Source organism: Pseudoliparis swirei, chromosome 18 (assembly GCF_029220125.1).
Source record: "Pseudoliparis swirei isolate HS2019 ecotype Mariana Trench chromosome 18, NWPU_hadal_v1, whole genome shotgun sequence".
NCBI lineage: Eukaryota > Metazoa > Chordata > Actinopteri > Perciformes > Liparidae > Pseudoliparis > Pseudoliparis swirei.
This window is the reverse complement of record NC_079405.1, coordinates 88546-102500: the sequence shown is the minus strand read 5'-3', so window position 1 is coordinate 102500 and position 13955 is coordinate 88546. Positions and strand designations below refer to the sequence as shown.

The 13955-nt window shown below is 50.0% G+C and overlaps 2 protein-coding genes across 2 annotated transcripts in view; one reads left to right on the top strand and one right to left on the bottom strand.

Moving 5' to 3' along the window:
• Positions 1-326: 326 nt before the first annotated feature.
• Positions 327-4971, top strand: LOC130208046 (uncharacterized). The gene is made up of 3 exons (XM_056436923.1): positions 327-433; positions 3696-4031; positions 4516-4971. The coding sequence occupies exons 1-3, from the start codon at positions 403-405 to the stop codon at positions 4566-4568; spliced, it is 420 nt and encodes a 139-aa protein (XP_056292898.1). The 5' UTR covers positions 327-402; the 3' UTR covers positions 4569-4971.
• The window catches only part of shld2 (shieldin complex subunit 2), an 18431-nt gene continuing 9386 nt past the window's right edge, over positions 4911-13955 (bottom strand). Inside the window, exons 4-11 of the mRNA XM_056436922.1 lie at positions 13740-13890; positions 9220-9327; positions 8946-9140; positions 8644-8790; positions 8358-8564; positions 7897-8140; positions 5571-5686; positions 4911-5386 (exon numbers count right to left, since the gene is read on the bottom strand). Coding sequence (XP_056292897.1) covers positions 5220-5386; positions 5571-5686; positions 7897-8140; positions 8358-8564; positions 8644-8790; positions 8946-9140; positions 9220-9327; positions 13740-13890 — 1335 coding nt within the window. The 3' untranslated portion in view covers positions 4911-5219. The remainder of the gene's footprint in view (positions 5387-5570; positions 5687-7896; positions 8141-8357; positions 8565-8643; positions 8791-8945; positions 9141-9219; positions 9328-13739; positions 13891-13955) is intronic.

Sequence of the window (13955 nt, the reverse complement as noted above, 5' to 3'; positions counted from 1 at the left end):
AGAGAGAGAGAGAGAGAGAGAGACAGAGAGAGAGAGAGAGAGAGAGGCAGGTAGAGAGAGAGAGACAGACAGGTAGAGAGCGAGAGGTAGAGAGAGAGAGACAGACAGGTAGAGAGAGAGAGAGAGAGAGGCAGGTAGAGAGAGAGAGAGAGGTAGAGAGAGAGAGAGAGACAGGCAGGTAGAGAGAGAGACAGACAGGCAGGTAGAGAGCGAGAGGTAGAGAGAGAGAGAGAGGCAGGTAGAGAGAGAGAGAGAGGTAGAGAGAGAGAGAGAGAGAGAGAGAGAGAGAGAGAGGCAGGTAGAGAGAGAGAGACAGAGAGGTAGAGAGAGAGAGACAGACAGAGAGAGAGAGAGAGAGGCAGGTAGAGAGAGAGAGACAGGCAGGTAGAGAGAGAGACAGAGATGACTTCTAAATGGATTGCAGAGAAAGTGGGTGAGTACGAAGCTCTGATTGTTCTGAAGATGACGTCATGTTCACCTCCTGTCTGCTGCTCCTTGTAGCTCCTCCTCTCTGCTGCTCCTTGTAGCTCCTCCTGCTGCCTCTTGTAGCTCCTCCTGTCTGCTGCTCCTTGTAGCTCCTCCTCTCTGCTGCTCCTTGTAGCTCCTCCTCTCTGCTGCTCCTTGTAGCTCCTCCTGTCTGCTGCTCCTTGTAGCTCCTCCTCTCTGCTGCTCCTTGTAGCTCCTCCTCTCTGCTGCTCCTCAGCTCCTCCTCTGCTGCCCTTGTAGCTCCTCCTCTGCTGCCCTTGTAGCCCTCCTGTCTGCTGCCTGTAGCTCCTCCTCTGCTGCTCCTGTAGCTCCTCCTCTCTGCTGCTCCTGTAGCTCCTCCTGTCTGCTGCCCTCAGCCCTCCTCCTGTAGCTCCTCCTCTGCTGCCCTTGTAGCTCCTCCTGTCTGCTGCTCCTCAGCTCCTCCTCTCTGCTGCTCCTTGTAGCTCCTCCTCTGCTGCCTCTGTAGCCCTCCTGTCTGTAGCTCCTCCTCTCTGCTGCTCCTTGTAGCCCTCCTCTGCTGCTCCTCCTGCTCCTGTAGCTCCTCCTGTCTGCTGCCTCAGCTCCTCCTCTGCTGCTCCTTGTAGCTCCTCCTCTCTGCTGCTCCTTGTAGCTCCTCCTCTGCTGCTCCTTGTAGCTCCTCCTCTGCTGCTCCTTGTAGCTCCTCCTGTCTGCTGCTCCTTGTAGCTCCTCCTCTCTGCTGCTCCTTGTAGCTCCTCCTCTCTGCTGCTCCTTGTAGCTCCTCCTCTCTGCTGCTCCTTGTAGCTCCTCCTGTCTGCTGCTCCTTGTAGCTCCTCCTCTCTGCTGCTCCTTGTAGCTCCTCCTCTGCTGCTCCTTGTAGCTCCTCCTGTCTGCTGCTCCTTGTAGCTCCTCCTCTCTGCTGCTCCTTGTAGCTCCTCCTCTCTGCTGCTCCTTGTAGCTCCTCCTGTCTCCCCTCATGGAGACCGAGTCTGCCACCGTCAGAGAACGTTAGACATTTTATCCTGCTGGAAAAACATCTTTGAAAAATGAAACCAGATTTTGATAACTTGTAGTCACGGAGGTTTCAGATTATTCTCACCAGATTAAAAGTGTTTTGAGCATTTGTAGCCCCCCACAACATCGTTGTCTTCATGGCAAAGAGTGAGTTGCCACGGCAACAGCTTTTCACAATACAAGATTTTGCTTAGTTTGAATCGCTCAGGTTTTCTGACTATGACCCCACGACCCCATGACCCCACGACCCACCACCGAGGGGCTGGAGGCCCCGAGAGACGCTTCATCTGACACATGCGTCAAGTTACATGAGTTGTTGAGCCTCGAGACTAGGAGGAGGTCAGAGGAGGTCAGAGGTCATCAGAGGAGGTCACAGGACGTCAGACGAGGTCACAGGAGGTCAAAGGAGGTCACAGGAGGTCAGAGGACATCAGAGGAGGTCAGAGGTCATCAGAGGAGGTCACAGGACGTCAGACGAGGTCACAGGAGGTCAGAGGAGGTCACAGGACATCAGAGGAGGTCACAGGACGTCAGACGAGGTCACAGGAGGTCATCAGAGGAGGTCAGAGGTCATCAGGGGAGGTCACAGGAGGTCAGAGGACAACATGTGTCCTTCCCTTGGCCATCATGTCCATGGGCTCAGGCCTCGATCGGCAGCATGCGTGATTATTATTGGGAGCATTGGATGAGTTTTAGTAATAATCTATAACATGACAAATCACAGAAAGTCTAGTTTGGTGACATGTCTCTATTCTAATAAGTATTGATCTTAAGTCCTGTAGATCATCTTTGAACAAGGTTGAAGTCGATCGGAGTTGTTTTGTGGGAGGAGCTTGAAAATGTATAACGGCAAAACATGACAAATTCAAGCAAAAAATGCAAAAAATGCCCAAATTTGGCAAATTATTCGAGCGCCCCTATTTTTCAAATTGCACGAGATTTCTTGTGTGAGTAACAGGAAGCATTGTGAACATATACGCCACGTTTGGAGTGGTTAGTCCCAATAGTGTAGAGCAGGCCTATTCAACTACGGCCCGTTTGAGTTTAACTACGGCCCGCAAGACTGCCTGCAAATCAGTTTAGCTTGGTAAGAAAAAATAAGACTGACGGACACGCCTCTTTTATACATTGAGACATCTAACCCAGAGCCATTGAGTTTCACTGTTGCCTCAACCAAACCTGTATGGTTACATCTTTATGTTCCGCACCCGTGTTGGTTGCCGGTGTTACACCCCTACTGGTTTTCAGACCTACTGGTTTCCCTGCGCGTGCGTTGTGTTCTCTTCACGTCTGCAGCGGGGCTCTGTCTCGCGCACCAGATTAGTCACACATTCACAAACATATTGCTGGAGATCTTCAAGCCTCCGTTCATATCCATTTGGGCGATTACGATTGTATAAGTGAGCAGCGCATCACAGCCACGGAGGAAGAAATACATTTTAGAAAAAATAGAAATAGAAAGATCGCCCGACCTGGTTTCGATCTCTTTCACGCAAAAGGAGTCTGCACTCAAAGACATGCAGTCTGTGCGCTGCGCCACCAGATATTAGTTTCAGCCCAAGTAATTTATATATTGATGCATGAAGTCACATTTCTTATGTTTTCATGGGAACAGTTTGGTTGAAGGGATCTGAAACAACTGGTTGCCTTGAGCGGATATTTACACTTTGAAACATGTTTATAGTGAAGCTTGTTCGCAACACTTTTGCCACACAATACCGACGCATTTTCGTGTGTGGCTGTTTACCTGTGGAAATATACATTACTGTTTTTCATTTTTAGCCATTATTTGATCAATATTCTGTGCGGCCCTCACACCCCCCGTGATTTTCTTATTCGGCCCACTTGCTACTGAAGTTGAACAGCCCTGGTGTAGAAGTTATGAGCATTGAAATACAAGACACGCCCCTCAGAGGTTGATTGGTCCATATAATCTGAACACAATGAGATAATCAAAACATGTGACACCCAATAGGCGACACAGCTTCACTCATGGTGCGCACAACGTTTGGTGTGGATCGGACCCAGCGGGAAGGAGAACTCGCCAATTATGGGGTTTTCACCAAATTCTAAATGGCGGAAAGTCTAAGTAGGCGGAGCTTAGGGGTCTGAGAGGCTTCTGTGTAGAGCAGGTCCAAGGAGGAGGAGGAGGGGGGGGGGAGGAGCAGGAGAGAGGAGGAGCACCGCAGTGTGAACGCTGTGGCGGGTGTGAGCTGACATGCTCTGCTGCTCTGCAGGAGACATGGTGGAGGACGCCGTGAAGAAGGCTCTCGGCATAGAGGAGGAGGAGGAGGAGGACAAAGGAGGCTTCTTCTCCAAGATCTTCCACAGAGACGACGACGATGATAAGAGGAAGAGGAGGGGGAGCGGAGACAAGGACGAAGACGACGACAAGAAGGAAAGCTTCTTCTCCAAGATCTTCGACAAGGACGACGACCACAAGGAGAAGGACAGTACCTCTGGGTTCTCCGGCCTCTTCAGTGAGCTGGAGGGAGCAGGAGGAGGAGAAGGAGGAGAAGGAGGAGGAGGAGGAGGAGAAGGAGCCATGTCTAGTGTACAAGTCAATGATGGAGGTACGTGATGAGCAATTACCATCAATAACATACCATCCACTGCTGTAAATATAGTATAACATATCTATATCTATCTATAAATATATATATATCTCTATATATATATATCTCTATATATAAATATATATCTCTATATATATATATAAATATATATACATCTATATAAATATATATCTCTCTCTATATATCTATATAAATATATATATCTCTATATATATATTTATATATATATCTCTCTATATATTTATATATATATACATCTCTATATATATAAATATATTTATATATATAAATATCTCTCTATATATATACATCTCTCTCTATATATATATATATATAAATATCTCTATATATATAAATATATTTATATATATAAATATCTCTCTATATATATATATCTCTATATATATATCAGCTGCTCAATCATGTCTTCATAAAGAAAAGCTCTACGAACATTTAAATTAATTTCCTGTTATTGTTTCAGATTTGTTCGATGACCTCATGGACGTGGCCGAAGAGACGGCGAGAGAGAAATAAGACGACCTCCTGACCTCCTCACATAATGAAGGCCCAAGATCAGACCTGCTGTCATGTTCACACGTTGTTTGTTCTCAAGACATTTGACTCTGTTGCCAAGTTATTAACTCTTCATTGACGACTTCATGAAAAACTAAAACATCGATTTGTTCATGTTTTGCATGTCAGATATGTGAGCTAACTGTGAGCTAACTATGAGCTAACTGTGAGCTAATTCTGAGCCGTTGGAGTTGTTTATAATATGTTAATAAGCTGATTGTAAGATGATTATAAACTTTTTATAAACTGTTAATGAGCTTTTTTGTTGACTTTAAAATATTTTGAGGCAAAAAACATTCAAAATAATGGAAACAAATGTTTAATTAAAGTTTTTCAGAAATATTAAATAAACATATAAACTGTGTTTTTAAATTTGGTGAGTTTATATAAAAATGAACTTAAACCCGAGTTATTTATATGACATAATGTGATACGAGAGGAGATACAATAACACTCTAAAGATAATAAATATCACAAAGCTGGTCACGTTCACCTGAAAGGGGGCGGGGCTTGCCAGCGATGCTAATTATTGAGTCTTAGTTTATTCCGGCTGAAGAGCACATTAATACACATGGAGCCACATCTCCAGGAGCCGCCGCGGCCCGAGGGCCTTCACAGCTGGAGGTCCAGCAGCGTGAAGTCCTGACTGATGGGGACGCCGTTCTCGTCGCACAGGAAGTGGCTCCGGACGATGAGGACAAAGGTTTTTCTTGGAAGGGCGAGGAAGGTCTGGATCCTCCCCGCTGCCACCTGGAGGTTCTTCACCTCCGAGCCCGGAGCTGAGGGAGCAGAGGCAGAACCTTTAGGAGCCAATCAGAATCCTCCTGGAGCATTGAGCCTCAATAAAGGAAGTCCCTCTGAGGTGACAGGAAGTCCCTCTGAGATAACAGGAAGTCCCTCTGAGGTGACAGGAAGTCCCTCTGAGATAACAGGAAGTCCCTCTGAGGTGACAGGAAGTCCCACCTGAGCTTCTGCTGAGTTTATCCGGAGGCGCCTGGAGGATCTTCTGCAGTGGAACCGGAGGAACCTGGACACACACCTGGCGGATGCCCCGCCCCCTCACTGTCAACACACCTGGCCTGAAACACACACACACACACACACACACACACACACACACACACACACACACACACACACACACACACACACACACACACACACACACACAATGTCATTTTAGAATTGATCTATTTTAAGACATAAGAGTGTAGCTCCGCCCACCAGCAAAGATCAAGCTACATGATTGGACACTTTTGTCACTTAATCATGTACCTGCAGTAGTACCTGCAGTAGTACCTGCAGTAGTACCTGCAGTAGTACCTGCAGTAGTACCTGCAGTAGTACCTGCAGTAGTACCTGCAGTAGTACCTGCAGTAGTACCTGCAGTAGTACCTGCAGTAGTACCTGCAGTAGTACCTGCAGTAGTACCTGCAGTAGTACCTGCAGTAGTACCTGTAGTAGTACCTGCAGTAGTACCTGTAGTAGTACCTGCAGTAGTACCTGCAGTAGTACCTGCAGTAGTACCTGGTACCTGCAGTAGTACCTGCAGTAGTAGTACCTGCAGTAGTACCTGCAGTAGTACCTGCAGTAGTACCTGCAGTAGTACCTGCAGTAGTACCTGCAGTAGTACCTGCAGTAGTACCTGCAGTAGTACCTGCAGTAGTACCTGCAGTGGCACCTGCAGTGCAGTAGTACCTGCAGTGGTACCTGCAGTGGTACCTGCAGTAGTTCCAGCAGTAGTACCTGCATTAGTACCAGCAGTGGTACCTGCAGTAGTACCTGTAGTAGTACCTGCAGTAGCACCTGCAGTAGCCTGTAGTAGCCTGCAGTGGTACCTGCAGTAGTACCTGCAGTAGTACCCAGTGAGTAGTACCTGCAGTGGCACCTGCAGTGGCACCTGCAGTAGTACCTGTAGTGGCACCTGCAGTACCCTGCAGTAGCACCTGCAGTAGTACCTGCAGTGGCACCTGCAGTGGTGCAGTGGTGGTAGCACCTGCAGTAGTGCCTGCAGTAGCACCTGCAGTAGCACCTGCAGTGGTACCTGCAGTAGCACCTGCAGTAGCACCTGCAGTAGCACCTGCAGTGGTACCTGCAGTAGTACCTGCAGTAGTGTAGTACCTGCAGTAGTACCTGCAGTGGTGCCTGCAGTAGTAGCACTGCAGTAGCACCTGCAGTAGTACCTGCAGTAGCACCTGTAGTAGCACCTGGTGGTACCTGCAGTAGTACCTGCAGTAGCACCTGCAGTAGTACCTGCAGTAGTGCCTGCAGTAGCACCTGCAGTAGTACCTGCAGTAGTACCTGCAGTAGTGCCTGCAGTAGCACCTGCAGTAGCACCTGTAGTAGTGCCTGCAGTAGTACCCGCAGTAGTACCTGCAGTAGTACCTGCAGTAGCACCCGCAGTAGCACCTGCAGTAGCACCTGCAGTAGTACCTGTAGTAGTACCCAGTGGTACCTGCAGTAGCACCTGTAGTAGCCTGTAGTAGCACCCGCAGTAGTGCCTGCAGTAGTGCCTGCAGTAGCACCTGTAGTAGCACCTGCAGTGGTGCCTGCAGTAGCACCTGCAGTAGCACCTGCAGTAGCACCTGCAGTAGCACCTGCAGTACCTGCAGTAGTACCTGTAGTAGTACCTGTAGGTAGCACCTGCAGTAGCACCTGCAGTAGCACCTGTAGTAGCACCTGCAGTAGCACTGTGTAGTAGTACCTGTAGTAGCACCTGTAGTAGCACCTGCAGTAGTACCCAGTAGCACCTGTAGTAGCACCTGTAGTAGTACCTGCAGTACCTGCAGTAGCACCTGCAGTAGTACCTGCAGTGGCCTGTAGTACCCGTAGTGCACCTGCAGTAGTACCTGCAGTAGCACCCTGCAGTGGTACCTGTAGTAGCACCTGCAGTGGTGCCTGTAGCACCTGCAGTGGTACCCGTAGTAGTGCCTGTAGTAGCACCTGTAGTAGCACCTGCAGTGGTACCTGCAGTGGTACCTGTAGTAGCACCCAGTAGCACCTGCAGTAGTACCTGTAGTAGTACCTGTAGTAGTACCTGTAGTAGTACCTGCAGTAGTACCTGCAGTAGTACCTGCAGTAGTACCTGTAGTAGTACCTGCAGTAGTACCTGTAGTAGTACCTGCAGTAGTACCTGTAGTAGTACCTGCAGTAGTACCTGCAGTAGTACCTGCAGTAGTACCTGCAGTAGTACCTGTAGTAGTACCTGCAGTAGTACCTGTAGTAGTACCTGTAGTAGTACCTGTAGTAGTACCTGCAGTAGTACCTGCAGTAGTACCTGTAGTAGTACCTGTAGTAGCGCCGTACAGCGGTGTGGGGCAGGCAGGGGTAACAGGGGCAGTAGATGCCGTTGCCGTCGGTGCGGAGCTGGGCGGAGCAGCGCCCACAGCCGGTGTAGGTGATGTCACCGCTCAGCACCACCAGGATACCATCCAGAGGGGTAGAGCTGTCCAGGACCGGCTGAGGTGCATTCTGGGAAGGCGAAGAGTCCTCAAACTGGAAGGCGATGACCTGGACTCTGAGCTCCACGTCGCCTGGTGGAAGACAACGGAAAGAAACTTTTTATTGTTGTCATTTCTGAAAACTAAAGTTTAGGTCCTTTACTTTATAATTATAAGTACGCTTTTACTTCCTCCTGGAGTCCCTCAGGGTTCAAGTTTAGTCCTGAGGTCCTTCCAGGTCACCAGACAGTATTCATAGCCGTTGCAATGTTTTTACGATGTTTTTAATCTGGAATGCTCTCAGACTCACCGCTGTATTTCTGAGAAAGCAGCGTGTCGATGTCCAGCTCCAGACTGCCGTCTCCTGTTGGGCCGAGCCGTGGTTGAAGGAAGTTGCGCGCCCGGGGGTGAGCAGGGTCCACAGGCCGGACCGAGCTCCAGGGGGTGGAGTGCAGCTCGGCCAGGTCAAAGGTCAATCCCTCCCTCACTAGGAGGAACTGGAAGTCCCAGACAGCCGCTGAAAGATACGCAGGACCACGTTTTTTGTGATTCGGGTGAAAAAGTCTTCACACGTGTGTGTGTGTGTGTGTGTGTACCTCTGTCTCTGTTGAAGCGAGGCAGCCAGTCCACAGCTCCTCCCCACAGCACCAGCGCCCCCTGCTGGCCGTGCGGCTGCTCCACAGTCACAACGGCCTGCAGTTGAACCGCTGACCTGAAGCGAGAGTCCGCCTCGCTGCGCCAAACTGGAACCATCCATCCCATGAGGACCACCAGAACCAGAAGGTCAACATAGACCCAACAAGCTCCTCCAGGCTCCTCCTGGTGTGAGCTCACGAGAAAGAGAACCGCCGTAGACATCCGGCTATACAGTGCGTTACCCATAATGCTTTGCGCTCACCTGTGCTGATGTGTGTGTGTGTGACCTGCAGCAGAACGTGGACCAGTGTGTTGACCCTCAGCGACCTCAGGGTGGCGTAGGGGAGGCGGCTCAGGTCCTGAGGAGGGCGCAGGTCCAAAGACACCAGCAGGGGGCGCTGCTCCCGAAGAAAGCCACACAGAGAGCTGAGAGCGTGGCCATCGACGTGCTGAGGAGCTGCAGGCAGAGAGGTGATTGGACCAGAGCCCGGGCGGAGGGAGGCCGCCGATTGGTCGGCGGTCGGGTTTGGCGGTACCTGGGGGGGAGGCGGAGGCCGTGATCCGTCCCAAGTTCAGCAGCTTGCTGTTGAAGGTGGTCTGCAGCACCGTCTCTCCTCTCCACCGGTCTTCATTCACCTGCAGTCCTGATGGGGGCGCAGAGGAGGTCTGAGGAGGTCTGAGGAGGACTGAGGAGGTCTGGGGAGGTCTGAGGAGGTCTGAGGAGGTCTGGGGAGGACTGAGGAGGTCTGAGGAGGTCTGAGGAGATCTGGGGAGGACTGAGGAGGTCTGAGGAGGTCTGGGGAGGACTGGGGAGGACTGAGGAGGTCTGGGGAGGTCTGAGGAGGACTGAGGAGATCTGAGGAGGTCTGGGGAGGTCTGAGGAGGACTGGGGAGGTCTGAGGAGGACTGAGGAGGACTGAGGAGATCTGAGGAGGTCTGGGGAGGTCTGAGGAGGTCTGAGGAGATCTGAGGAGGTCTGGGGAGGACTGAGGAGGTCTGGGGAGATCTGAGGAGGTCTGGGGAGGTCTGAGGAGATCTGAGGAGGACTGAGGAGGTCTGGGGAGATCTGGGGAGGACTGAGGAGATCTGAGGAGGTCTGAGGAGGTCTGGGGAGGTCTGAGGAGATCTGAGGAGGTCTGGGGAGGACTGAGGAGGTCTGGGGAGATCTGAGGAGGTCTGGGGAGGACTGAGGAGATCTGAGGAGGTCTGAGGAGGTCTGGGGAGGTCTGAGGAGGTCTGAGGAGGTCTGGGGAGGTCTGAGGAGGTCTGAGGAGGTCTGGGGAGGACTGAGGAGGTCTGAGGAGGTCTGGGGAGGTCTGAGGAGGTCTGGGGAGGTCTGAGGAGGTCTGGGGAGGTCTGAGGAGGTCTGAGGAGGTCTGAGGAGATCTGAGGAGATCTGAGGAGGTCTGAGGAGGTCTGAGGAGGTCTGAGGCCGAGCACACGATGGTCGCTCACAGCCGCCTGGATCCTAGTCGGCTCTGTGGTATCAGCACCGTGGAGGTGGTGGATGTCTGTGGTTCTTCACCACCTCCAGCCAATCAACAGACTCAGTTCACAGATCTGAGTCTGTTGCTGTTATACGTATTAAAGATCAACGTGGGTCTGCTAACAGGCCGTGGACCACAATCCCTCAGGAGCTGGAGGTAAACCTCTACTGAAGAAGCTCTGGATCCGGAGGGGTTGACTCTACAGACCGATCTCTAACCTCTAGACCTCTAGACCTTATGGCTGATAGAGTTCTCACTCTGTACTGGTCCTGTTAGACCTGATTCCTGATAGAGGACTCCTCTCTGTACTGGTCTTGTTAGACCTTAGTCCTGATAGAGGACTCATCTCTGTACTGGTCTTGGTAGACCTTAGTCCTGATAGAGGACTCCTCTCTGTACTGGTCTTGTTAGACCTTAGTGCTGATAGAGGACTCCTCTCTGTACTGGTCTTGTTAGACCTTAGTCCTGATAGAGGACTCCTCTCTGTACTGGTCTAGTTAGACCTTAGTGCTGATAGAGGACTCCTCTCTGTACTGGTCTAGTTAGACCTTAGTGCTGATAGAGGACTCCTCTCTGTACTGGTCTTGTTAGACCTTAGTGCTGATAGAGGACTCCTCTGTACTGGTCTTGTTAGACCTTAGTGCTGATAGAGGACTCCTCTCTGTACTGGTCTTGTTAGACCTTAGTCCTGATAGAGGACTCCTCTCTGTACTGGTCTAGTTAGACCTTAGTGCTGATAGAGGACTCCTCTCTGTACTGGTCTTGTTAGACCTTAGTGCTGATAGAGGACTCCTCTCTGTACTGGTCTTGTTAGACCTTAGTGCTGATAGAGGACTCATCTCTGTACTGGTCTTGTTAGACCTTAGTCCTGATAGAGGACTCATCTCTGTACTGGTCTTGTTAGACCTCAGTAGCCTCGATAACCACCACCGTTAGTCACGGAGTTCCACAAGGTTCTGTCCTTGGACCTCTCTCATTGACCTTATTTATGCTTCCTTTGGGCAAAATGATCAGAAACATTCCATAAACTTCCATTGATCTGCAGATGATACTCAACTATATCTGTGATCAACCAGAGGAGACCAACCATCATCATCATCATCTCTCTGATCAACCAGAGGAGACCAACCAGCTCTCTGGACCTCAAGATGTCTTAAAGACATAAAACATGAGGAGCTGAAACTTCTTGAAGTGAAACTGACAAACTGAAGTGATTGATTCAAGATTCAAGATTCAAGATTCAAGATGTTTTATTTGTCACATACACACACAGGGTGTGCAGTGAAATGAAAGTGGCAATGCTCAGCAGGAATGTGCAAGGGCAACAAGTACACACTATTTACAAGTAAAAAACAACACAATATTTACAGTAAGTGTGTGTGTGTGTGTGTGTGTGTGTGTGCCTAAGAGGGGCAGTTGTGTGGGTCTATGTGGGGGTCCTCAGAGGTCAGGTGAAGTGGTTTCTGTAGACCACATCGCCCTGGCAACAACACCCTGTAGAGGACCTCTGTTCTCCTGGATCAGGACTTGTTTCAGGTAACGAGCTGGTGGCTAAACAGATATTGGTCGGGGGGGGAGGGGCGGGGCTAAACAGACCTGAGTTCATCAGACCTCAGAAGCTTCGTTCAGACTGAAGGAAAATAACATTTGATTCTCAAATCAGGCCATTCGGACATTTGCAAGTGAAAAACGCAGCTGCTGCCGAGGAGGCGCTGGCATGAAGCCATCAGGTCTACGTCAGGTCAACATCAGGTCATCAGGTCAACATCAGGTCAACATTGCATCTGTCCATCCTGGAGAGGGATCCTCCTCTGTTGCTCTCCTGAAGGTTTCTTCCCTTTTTTTCCCCTGAAGGGTTATTTGGGAGTTTTTCCTGGTCCGATGTGAGGTTTTGGGGCAGGGATGTCTATGTGTACAGATTGTAAAGCACTCCGAGACTAATTTGTAATTTGTGAAATTGGGCTATACAAATAAACTGAATTGAATTGAACATCAGGTCTAAGTCAGGTCAACATCAGGTCTACGTCAGGTCAACATCAGGTCAACATCAGGTCTACGTCAGGTCAACATCAGGTCAACATCAGGTCAACATCAGGTCAACATCAGGTCTAAGTCAGGTCAACATCAGGTCAACATCAGGTCAAAGTCAGGTCAACATCAGGTCAACATCAGGTCAAAGTCAGGTCAACATCAGGTCAACATCAGGTCAACATCAGGTCAAAGTCAGGTCAACATCAGGTCAACATCAGGTCAAAGTCAGGTCAACATCAGGTCAAAGTCAGGTCAACATCAGGTCAACATCAGGTCAAAGTCAGGTCAACATCAGGTCAACATCAGGTCAACATCAGGTCAAAGTCAGGTCAACATCAGGTCAACATCAGGTCAACATCAGGTCAAAGTCAGGTCAACATCAGGTCAACATCAGGTCTACGTCAGGTCAACATCAGGTCTAAGTCAGGTCAACATCAGGTCAACATCAGGTCTACGTCAGGTCAACATCAGGTCAACATCAGGTCTACGTCAGGTCAACATCAGGTCAACATCAGGTCAACATCAGGTCTACGTCAGGTCAACATCAGGTCAACATCAGGTCTAAGTCAGGTCAACATCAGGTCTACGTCAGGTCAACATCAGGTCTAAGTCAGGTCAACATCAGGTCAACATCAGGTCTAAGTCAGGTCAACATCAGGTCAACATCAGGTCTACGTCAGGTCAACATCAGGTCTACGTCAGGTCAACATCAGGTCAACGTCAGGTCTACGTCAGGTCAACATCAGGTCTAAGTCAGGTCAACATCAGGTCAACATCAGGTCTAAGTCAGGTCAACATCAGGTCTACGTCAGGTCAACATCAGGTCAACATCAGGTCAAAGTCAGATCAACATCAGGTCAACGTCAGGTCAACATCAGGCCTACGTCATGTCTACGTCAGGTCAACATCAGGTCAACATAAGGTCTACGTCATGTCTACGTCAGGTCAACATCACGTCAACATCAGGTCTACGTCAGGTCAACATCAGGTCTAAGTCAGGTCAACATCAGGTCTAAGTCAGGTCAACATCAGGTCTACATCAGGTCAACGTCAGGTCAACATCAGGCCTACATCAGGTCAACATCAGGTCTACGTCAGGTCAACATAAGGTCTACGTCAGGTCAAGATCAGGTCAACGTCAGGTCAACATCAGGCCTACGTCAGGTCTACGTCATGTCTACGTCAGGGCTACGTCAGGTCAACATCACGTCAACATCAGGTCTACGTCAGGTCAACATCAGGTCTAAGTCAGGTCAACATCAGGTCAACATCAGGTCTACATCAGGTCAACATCAGGTCAACATCAGGTCTACGTCAGGTCTATGTCATGTCTACGTCAGGTCTACTTCCTCTGGCTGCTTCACAGTGATATGAGCAGAATAGGGACTAGAGAGCTGGTTGCTGTGTAACCTGGTAAAGGATCTTGAGACCCACTTCAAAACCACTTCAGACACCCCCACTTCAGACTCCCTCAGACCCCTTCAGAACCTCTTCAGACCCTCTTCAGACCCAAGGCCACCCCTTCCACATGTTTGTACCTGTGATGAGCAGAACGTCTCCAGGACTCACGGTCAGCGCCCAGAACGCCGCCCGCCGCCACAGCACCACCTTCATCTCAGCGCCCGATTGGTCCGTCACCACGATGGACGCCAGAGGGACGGACGTTCCTGCGGCCGGCCCGGACTTCACCTTCCGTCCAACAAATCAAATCCAGCAGACGTGATGCAGAACCGGTGAGTCAGACCCTCTGGTGC

Coding starts and splice junctions, on each gene's coding strand:
- LOC130208046 (XM_056436923.1), top strand. CDS start 403: ATGACTTCTAAATGGATTGCAGAGAAAGTGG. Junction 434..3,695: donor ATGGATTGCAGAGAAAGTGG/GTGAGTACGAAG, acceptor GCTGCTCTGCAG/GAGACATGGTGGAGGACGCC. Junction 4,032..4,515: donor TGTACAAGTCAATGATGGAG/GTACGTGATGAG, acceptor TTATTGTTTCAG/ATTTGTTCGATGACCTCATG.